Source organism: Cibotium barometz, chromosome 57 (genome assembly GCF_041138505.1).
Source record: "Cibotium barometz isolate CiBa-2024 chromosome 57, ASM4113850v1, whole genome shotgun sequence".
Classification (NCBI taxonomy): Eukaryota; Viridiplantae; Streptophyta; class Polypodiopsida; order Cyatheales; family Cibotiaceae; genus Cibotium; species Cibotium barometz.
In genome coordinates this window covers 26,141,328-26,151,678 of record NC_141102.1, presented here as the reverse complement: position 1 = coordinate 26,151,678, position 10,351 = coordinate 26,141,328, and the positions used below count along the sequence as shown (strand labels likewise).

Sequence of the window (10,351 nt, the reverse complement as noted above, 5' to 3'; positions counted from 1 at the left end):
TGTATTTCCACCATGCATCAATGCTTCCAAGCTTTAATGGAAAGCTTTCAAAAACCAAAAATTTGCTTTGCTTTGAGTTGCTCTAACTTGATTTGTTTTTGCCTGAATCACCTGCAATCCGCTCAAGGATGTTTAGAAGACCCTACCCGGTAGGCCAAGCTCTCAGATCTGATAAGAATCGGTGTGCTCCAAGCTTCACAGCTCCAATGGCAAGCTTCACAGCTTCTCTTCACACAGCTTCTTCTCCCTCTTCACTCACTCACTCATAAACCCTAATAAACAGCACAAGGCTCTGATACCATGTTGAAAGAACGGTAGAGGGGGAGGAGACACACACACAGGAGCAAACCCTAATGTATATTACAAACCCTAACCATAGAGGGAAGCCATCTCCCTTCTCACACAATGCATAAGGCCATAATCCATAATACACACAACACACTATGACCAGCTGGACACGCGGTCATTTATGTCTCACACATGTTCCTACCTAACATGCCAGCACATAGCATAGCTGGCTCACACTGACATCGAGCTTGAATCTCAACAAGTATCGCCCAGAACCTTGGAGTAAGAAGGAAGGAAGTATACAATGAACAAGTGACCAATGCCAACAAAAAGAGGATAGCTATTAATGTAGCCATATATTTTTTTAAAGAGACAACTAGCATGGATAAAAAAAATTTGTAAAAGATATTTTCAACTACTTCTTCCCTCTTTCCTCAATCAAAAAATTCCAAGATGGTATTAAGAAATTAGATGACTAAGTACAAGAAAAGATATTGTCTAGAGTTTGTACTAGCTTGAGCACGATGAAGCAACCAAGGTCTTCCAAATATCTCTTTGTTAAAAGGTCCGACATGTTTATGTTAATGAATTGTGGGTCTACTGAAGTGCCTCAACTAAACCTGGAAGCATCTTCTAGGACATTGAACATTCATACAAGAAACTTCTATGGAGCTCAATCTAGGATCCCTACTACAGATGATGGGCAATGGTCATGGGAATCTTGCTGATGTATAGGATGTAGGTGGATTTTTCCATCTTTGAAAAACACAAGTTGATTTCTGAGGGCTTCTTTATAGCTAGCACAGTCTTTCTTTGCATGTTTTGGGTCATCACACCATATACATTTGAATGTAAACCCTTCTTTGCTTTGAGGCCTTTGCATAGAAGCGTGCCCTAATGGTAGCCCTTTTTCCTCAGTCCTGGACATCTTCAATTTTAGGTCTCGCATGCCCTTAATAGCTCATCCATCGGCCCTTCTACCTTTGGGATTGCAGCAGCTGGTTTTGGTAGATTCTCAGGGATAACAGCAGTTATAGGAGTTGCCGAGCTCATCACCATTTTATCCCTCCGTCGCTGCCGCGCTGTTGCATATACATAGTAAACATCTGAAACATTTGCATAACCCCGGGGTCAAAATGAACCCCCTGTCCCTCAGGCTTCTCAGCCATAGCTTCCCTGTGTATTTCACCACACTCTCACCCCAGCAGTTTCACGTCGGGTTCACCAAATGATGTCGCTCGGGACGTGGGCAGTATTGCTGGGAAAGTGCAAGACTTTTGGCTGTGAGAGTAGCTTCAAATCCCAGGAAGGAAAACAAAAACACATAACTCTTCAAGGAGCATAAGACATCTCCATTTTTGATGACATGTACATGTGCCAATTCACTTCAATACATCCCCAAATTCAGCTTGATGATTGCACATAAATTGTGTGTCAAGAGCATGACCAGTTCCAAGCATAGATCTCCAGACTCTTTTTCCAAATGCCTCAATCATATCACATGTAGGCATAACACAATCTACAAAAGATTTCCATATACATATAGCCATTCACATCACATATATCATATATTGCCAACTCCATCATTTCAAGATGTCTCTTGATCTCATAAAAACCTGCTTTCAAATTCCAACAACTCACAAAGCAAAAGATGGCATATGGCATATGTACAACATATTCATGTGATTTTAGAAAACTCAATGTCTAGAAATCCAAAATTCAACCAAGTAGCTTCTTACCAAATAAAATCCAAATCTTGGAAACTCTTCGTACCTTTTTACTTTCATATACCAAGACTCTTTTTCAAAGCCTTCTCCTCCCACAAAAAAAAGCTAAAAGGGTAATGTTTTTATCCAAAGGCTATACGATTATAGAAAATCGTAAGTAAGAAAACAACAAAAATACTTATCTCAGAGTAATTAAAAAAAAGAAGCGAATTCATGAATCCTGCTTTCCCATGTTTTACTTCACTGCAGTATGCGCCAAAATCAGCATTCGTAATGTTTTTGACATCATTTCGCTTGTATTTTGTGGGATTTTTGAAGATCATGTCATTCGATAGTGCTCCCTTTTCTCTTTAATTCAAACCCCAGGATGCCCTAAACAGTAGCCTTCCTCACAATTTTTGAATCTCTGGTCGAATTCAACTCTGGTTCTCTTTTTTTTTACACCCCCCCTTCAATATGCGCCGTTTGCCTGCTTTTTCTCTATTTCCCCGCAGGGAATTTGGTCCCCATTCCCTTTTGCAGCCAAAAACACAGATTTCCAAAATTAAAAATACGTTGCGCCTCCTTTTTTCATGCCTAATATTCGGATATTTCCTTTTTTTAAAAAATCCTTCATATTTTTGCCACGCAAGCCACCACCTTGCGTCTGCAGGCTGCTGCTATTGTCATTTGGATTCTCACGCAAGGGGTATTGCAAAACCTGTAAGCCTTTCCTTTGCAACCTTGGATTGTCAGAAACTAGTGCATCCTTGAGCCCAGGATAGCCATTTCCCAATCGGACAGCAGTGACACCAGGCTTGTTATTCCATATCAAAGATGATATGGCACCCAAAGATTTAGTGCGCACTGTGGTGTCTGGATCTGACATGAAATTGACGAGTAAAGATTCTAGACCCTTCGCATCCATGACAAGCTGCTGGCATTTAGGATTGTTTTGAACCATCGTGCTCACAACCTCTGAAGCCCTAGCTCTAATAGATGCATTAGGGTTTTTCAAGTAGTTCAATAAAGGAACTAAGCCTCCAATGGCATGCAGATCATTTGCCATGTCGATGGAGTCCACATGTGATTGCAACTCCTCCAGCAAGCCTTCCAAGTCTTCCTCAGTGATGCCCTGAGCTTGCACGAATGCGGTGGGTAGATGTTACACACAAGCACACGCGTGCACGCGCGCGTACTTACACGCAGAATAGCATGTGAGAGAATTTTGTCAAATGCACTTCTTGCCTTGCATAAATCTCCACATTTGCCATACATGCTGACAACAGCAAGCCCCACGATATCAGCATCCAAAGCGTTCTCATTATATCCATTCTGAACAAGTGCAAAAATCATGGCATTCCATGAGATTACATCCCGAGAAAGCATTTCCAAAAACACCTTCCTTGCATTGTGCATGTTGCTGCACTTGCCGTCGTATACGTTTATGGGTGCATTTTCATCCATGGTATCAGCACCATAAATGTTATCAATGATAGTGTTATGAATCTGCTGCCCTTCTTCTAATGCTGCTAAGCTTGCACATGCATTGAGTGCACATACAAATGTAATGTTGTTAGGTCTGATGCCTTCAGCTTGCATTTCATCATACAAACCCAGAGCCTCCTTGTTCTGCTCATTCCGAGTAAGAACAGAAATCATGGCATTCCAAGACACGATATCTCGAAAAGGCATTCTTTCAAAACCAATCCTTGCATCATACATGCTCTCACATTTCCCATACATGTTGAGAGGGGTGTTCCCTACTACAAGGTCTACCATAAGCATAAAAACTCCATGATTCACACCACACTTATGTACAGAGGCCTCGAGACCTGGCTCAGCCTCAGCTCGTCTTATTGAACCTTATTTACAATATGAACATATGTACTTAGGCATCATATAATGACTCAAGTCATGGCACTTAATCCCATGCATCTGGATTTGCATTTAATGGTCTCATATGCATGGTTTCACACCATAGACGTGCCATGGCACGACACCGTCTGAAGCTTTCATGGAAAGCTTTGATGATCAAATCCTGCTTACAACTTAGAGACAACTACCTATTCGCTCTCAGAACCTATTTTACCGTTTTAGATGCAGTTTTACTGAACTGTACTAACTTTTGACTCAGAACTCCGATTGACAAACCGTTTTGATAGGATTCACCAACCAGTAGTGCACCATCTACGCACCAACACTATATAGCAAGCATCCATCTAAAGCTTAGACGATCAAATCCTTGTAATAATGACTCAGAGATAACTACGTGTTTGCTCTCACAAAGAACCTGTTTTACTGTTTTAGATGCAGTTTGCCTTAACTTTCTAAACTTTTGACTCAGAACTCCGATTGACTAAACTTTCTAAACTTTTGACTCAGAACTCCGATTGACAAACAGTTTTGATAGGATTTACTGTTTTAGATGCAGTTTGCCTTAACTTTCTAAACTTTTGACTCAGAACTCCGATTGCCTAAACTTTCTAAACTTTTGACTCAGAACTCCGATTCACAAACAGTTTTGATAGGATTCACTAGCACTGTACCATCTACGCAGAAGCACTGTACAGCAAGCATCCATCTGAAGCTTTCACAGAAAGATTTGACGATCAAATCCTGCTTACGACTCAGAGACAACTACCTGTTTATTTTCACAAAGAACCTGTTTTATTGTTTTAGATGTAGTTTGCCTGAACTTTCCTAACTTTTGACTCAGAACTCTGATTGACAAACCGTTTTGATAGGATTCACCCCAGTACTATACCATCTACGCACTTGCCTTGTACAGCAAGCATTGGTTTGAAGATTTCATGGAAAGCTTTGACGATCAAATCCTGCTTACGACTCAGAGACAACTACGTGTTTGCTCTCACAAAGAACCTATTTTACTGTTTTAGATGCAGTTTGCCTAAACTATCCTAACTTTTGACTCAGAACTCCGATTGACAAACCGTTTTGATAGGATTCAGCAGCATTATACCAACTACGCACCAGCATTGTACAACACGCATCGGTCTGAACCTTTCACGGAAAGCTTTGATGATCAAATCTTGCTTACGACTTAGAGATAATTACATTTTTGCTATCACAAAGAATCTCTTTTATTGTTTTAGATGCAGTTTGCCTGAACTGCCCTAACTTTTGACTCAAAACTCTGATTGACAGACCCTTTTGATAGGATTCACCAGCACTGTACCATCTACGAACCAACATTGTACAGCAAGCATCAGTCTAAAGCTTTCACGGAAAGCTTTGACGATCAAATCTTGCTTTACGACTCAGAGACAACTACATGTTTGCTCTCACAAAGAATCTGTTTTACTGTTTTAGATGCAGTTTGCCTGAACTGTCCTAACTTTTGACTCGGAACTCTGATTGACAAACCATTTTGATAGGATTCACTAGCACTCTACCATCTACGCACCAGCATTGTACAGCATGCATCCGTCTAAAGCTTTCATGGAAATCTTTGACGATCAAATCCTGCTTTTTACAACTTAGAGAGACTACATGTTTGCTCTCACAAAGAACCAGTTTTATTGTTTTAGATGCAATTTGCGTGAACTGTCCTAACTTTTGATTGAGAACTCCTATTGACAAACCATTTTGATATGATTCACCAACACTGTACCATCTACGCACCAGCACTATACAACAAGCATCAGTCTGAAACGTTCACATAGAAAGCTTTGACGATCAAATCCTGCTTACGACTCAGAGACAACTACGTGTTTGCTCTCACAAAGAATCTGTTTTACTGTTTTAGATGTAGTTTGCCTGAACTATCCTAACTTTTGACTGAATTGTCCTAACTTTTGACTCAGAACTCTGATTGACAAATCATTTTGATAGGATTCACTAGCACTGTACCATCTACGCATCAGCACTATACAGCAAGCATCCCTCTGAAGCTTTCACAAAAAGCTTTGATGATCAAATCTTGCTTACGACTCAGAGGCAACTACCTGTTTGCTCTCAGAACCTGTTTTACTATTTTAGATATAGTTTTCCTAAACTGTCCTAACTTTTGACTTAGAACTCAGATTGACAAACCATTTTGATAGGATTCACTAGCACTACTATACCATCTACGCACCAGCACTGCACAACAAGCATCTCTCTGAAGCTTTCACAGAAAGCTTTGACGATCAAATCCTTCTTACGACTCAGAGACAACTACCTATTTGCTCTCACAAAGAACCTGTTTTACTGTTTTAGATGCACTTTGTCTTAACTTTCTCAACTTTTGCCTCAGAACTCCGATTGACAAACCGTTTTGATAGGATTCACCATCATTGTACCATCTACGCACAAGCACTGTACAGTAAGCATCCGTCTGAAGCTTTCACGAAAAGCTTTGACGACCAAATCCTGCTTAGGACTGGGAGACAACTACCTGTGTGTTTTCACAAAGAACTTGTTTTACTATTTTAGATGTAATTTTCCTCAACTATCCTAACTTTTGACTCAGAACTCCGATTGACATACCGTTTTAATAGGATTCACCAGCACTGTACCATCTACGCACCAGCACTGTACAGCAAGCATCAGTTTGAAGATTTCACGGAAAGCTTTGACGATCAAATCTTGCTTAGAGAGACAACTACATGTTTGCTCTCACAAAGGTTTTCACGGTAGGAAAATCAAGGATCAAGATTCCAGACTCCGGCCCCTTCCGTCCAGAGTAATCAGGGTTCTATCCGCCAAAATCAGGGAAATCCCAAAGGTAGACCCTCTATCCAACCTGCAGTTTCAATCCAAGGTAATGCAAGACCTCCACTCAAAATAGAGGAAGTCAAAGAGAGTAGTTTCCAATCGGCCATCCACTTCCAAGGCAGTAACGCTGGAAGTGATTGAAGAAGAAGAAGAAGATGAAAGAGATCATACTCCACCTGCGAGATGAGGACATCTCACATTTTTTAAGTGGGGTAGAATGTAAGATTCCTCCCTATCCTCTCAGGATGTCCAGTATCTTCCCTTGTAGTCAAATCCCTCTTCAAAAATAAAAAAGATCTTGTTTCTATCAGTTTTTACCTAGAGAGAGAAAATCTTCTAGAGAGTGGTAATTCAGTTTTTAAATATTTTTGGATGGAAAAATATCTCTTCTTATTAAAATAAGTTCCCCTAAAACAAAAGTTCAAAAACATTTCCAGAAGGTGCATTAGAAATTAAGTATAATCTGTTCAAGAGGCATTATCCTGAGGGTCAAGATTTTTTCGAAATTTTAAATCAAGGTTCCTATGGACCAATAAGATTCATCCAAGTGTAGGGAGGAGATAAATGAAGAAATAAAAGGAAAATTCTCCAAAAATGAGTAAATACTCACATAAGATGAAGAGTTGACTAAGGACAAGGTTAATAGTTAAAAAAGAGAGATATTTAGAAGTAATGATGCATTTTTGACACCTCAGTATGGGGGAATTTCCCTCATGAAGGAGGCGCCTATTTCACATGCTTGAATGAGTTTTAAACTCCCAAATAATGAGATATTTTTATCTCTCCTCTCTCCTCTTTCAATGAAAAAAAAAGAGCTTCATATTATTATTATTGTTTTTCATTTCCCTTCTCTATTCATGCGCTGAGCGCACCCTAGTAGAAGGAAAATTATTTTATTATATATATATACATATAAAGGCTCTTGCTCTATCTACCATCCGTTGATTGTTTCTCCACACCATTTAGTGAAGTTGCTTTAATTTTGCACAAGTGATTGAAGCTTTAATTATTAAAGAGTACATGGATTATTTCTTGAAAAATTATGCATTTGTGTATTGAGCTAACTTGGCAAGACTCACATCTAACTCTGACCCTGACTATTCAGAAGCAGAAGGTAAGCCTCAAGCTCATTCGCTACTCAAAATAAAAGGAAAAAAAATGAGCATGAAGTTATTGTTTTACATGACGATGGTAGCACTCATGACTTTATTTCTGAAAAGGCAATTAGAGCTTTAAACATTCAACCTTCACCTACACATGATAGAGTTAAAGCTGCATTTACTGGAACCAAGTATAATTGCATGCAAGAGGTGAAAGGTTTAACTTTAAGCATCAATTCCTTAACAGAAAAAAGGGATTTCTTAGTTGCACCTTTACAAGGCGTAGATGTAATATTGGGTATGCCTTGGAGACATATGTACAACCCTATGATAGACCATGATACACATAGCATTTGTGTAAGGAAGGACGAGCCCTTTATTGAGTCATACTCAAGCAAAGCGAGCTCTTAGGAAAAGGGAGAAGACTTATATGGTTTGGGTTAACCAGCTTAGCGCTGAGTCTAACACATCCAAAAGTCCAAAACTTGATCCTTATATCTCCAAATTCAGGGATTGTTTTATGGAAGATTTACCTCTAGGATTACCTAAGTCTAGGCCTGAAGACCATAGTATTGACTTATTGCCAGGCAACTCTCCACCTTGTAAAGCTCCTTATAGAGTCAACAATTTAGAGCAAAAAGAAATCCAAAAACAAATCGAGGATTTGTTAGAAAGAGGCCTTATTAGACCTAGTAGTTCACCTTTTGGAGCTCCAGTCCTTCCTGTTAAGAAGAAGAATGGAACTTTCCGAATGTGTGTTGACTACCGAGCATTGAACAAAATCACTGTCAAGAACACATACCCTATCCCTAGGGTAGATGACTTACTTACTTGATAAGCTTAGAGGTTCAAAGGTCTATAGCAAGATTGACTTAAAGTCTGGTTATCATCAAGTATGCATGATTGAGTCAGACATATTCAAGACTGCATTTAGAACCCAAACTGCCCATTATGAGTTTTTGGTTATGCCATTTGGTTTGACCAATGCTCGAGCTACATTCAGTCGTATGATGAATCGCATTTTCCTAAAGTTTCAAAGCTTTGTTGTGGTGTTCTTTGATGATATTCTTGTTTTCAGTGAAAATTGTCAAGAGCATGAGCAACACTTGGAGCAAGTGTTTAACCTTTTGAGAGAAAATGAATTGTATGTCAATCCTGAAAAGAGTTCTTTCTTTCAAAAAGAGATTGAATACTTAGGCCATATAGTGTCAGCTGAAGGAATCTGTGTGGATCCTAAGAAGATTGAGTGTATAGCCTCTTGGCCTACACCTCGAGACATTCATGACCTTAGATCTTTTCTAGGTCTTGGGGTGTGTAAGTGGTGTGACTAGTTTATGTTTGCATGAACATCCGGCTAGGGGGCCTTGGAACTCTTTTCCCTAGTACCCGGGACAAAACCTAATCAAATTCTAAATAGGATCCCATCACTACAGTGGTTGGGCGGTTGGCTAACCCATGGGACTAGTGGATGCGGTTAGGCTGGACTGATGGATTTGTAAATCGAGACTTTAGTTCGATAAATGAAGTAAATCCGAGAAAAAAATTGTTCTATGGAAAAAGAATCAATGGATGTGCCGAGCGATGAGGAAAAAAGCATTGGTCTCTATGATCCAAGTGCAATCTATCCCTTGATTTGACTATGGAACTTACGAGTTTGGTCAGATTAGTTTAGTTAATTAAGGCTTTTGACTACGTTAGGGAAAAGTTATCCTGGTGGAAACCGGGCAAAAGAAGTATTTTTGGGTTCGATTTTGGAAAAACCGATGGATTAGTCTCTTGTCTGGATATCCGTGGGCGAGGCCCCGAGTGTGGGACCCTGCCTCGTGCAAGAAGTGCTACTTTCGTTGCTAGCACCCAGAATCCATTGCGCGGTGGGGACGGGGATCTTACAGTTGGTATCACAGCCATTTGGCGAATGAGGATCAACCGAGAAGCCAAATATGTCAAAAACTTATCAAGAATCACTAAAAGGTTGTAATTGTGTGATACAATTCATACAATTTGATATTCAAATTGAAATTCGTAAATTAGTAATTGGATCTTCAAATGAAGTACCGCAATTGTAGGGAATCCCTGACTTGCTTGAGGCCTAGACATGATGGTATTTACCTTATAGTTCCAAGAACCAAGACTACCCGTATATACCGAGGGTATAACTGAGCTCTTTATTGGCAGTATATACGAGTAAATCTAAGACTTTAAATTATAAGCATTAATGCTATCCAGATGATGAATTCGAATGTGGTTGATATGATTTTTAAATTCTAGTTGTGAACTGATGAATTGATTTGGATTCTGATTGAAAAATGCTGATTCTTGAATTTTGGTTGAAATGTAATAAGCCGAGCAAAACCACAATGAGGTATGTATGTGGATGTGGATGTATGAATGAGGATGTGAAAATGGATGTATGGATGTAGATGTGGACATGGATGTATGTATGTGGATGTGGATGTGAAAATGGATGTATGGATGTGGATGTGGATATGGATGTATCAATGTGGATGTGGATGTGGATGTATGGATGTGGATGTATGA

General features: G+C 39.6%; 1 protein-coding gene across 1 annotated transcript; it reads right to left on the bottom strand.

Annotated features, from left to right (window-relative positions):
• Positions 1–2,466: 2,466 nt before the first annotated feature.
• Positions 2,467–4,184, bottom strand: LOC147606600 (uncharacterized). Its single transcript, XM_086792238.1, has 4 exons — positions 4,149–4,184; positions 3,243–3,626; positions 2,640–3,138; positions 2,467–2,528 (listed from the first exon to the last, which is right to left on the bottom strand). Exons 1-4 carry the CDS (start codon positions 4,182–4,184, stop codon positions 2,467–2,469), a joined length of 981 nt encoding a protein of 326 aa, XP_086648364.1.
• Between the last annotated feature and the right edge of the window lie 6,167 nt (positions 4,185–10,351).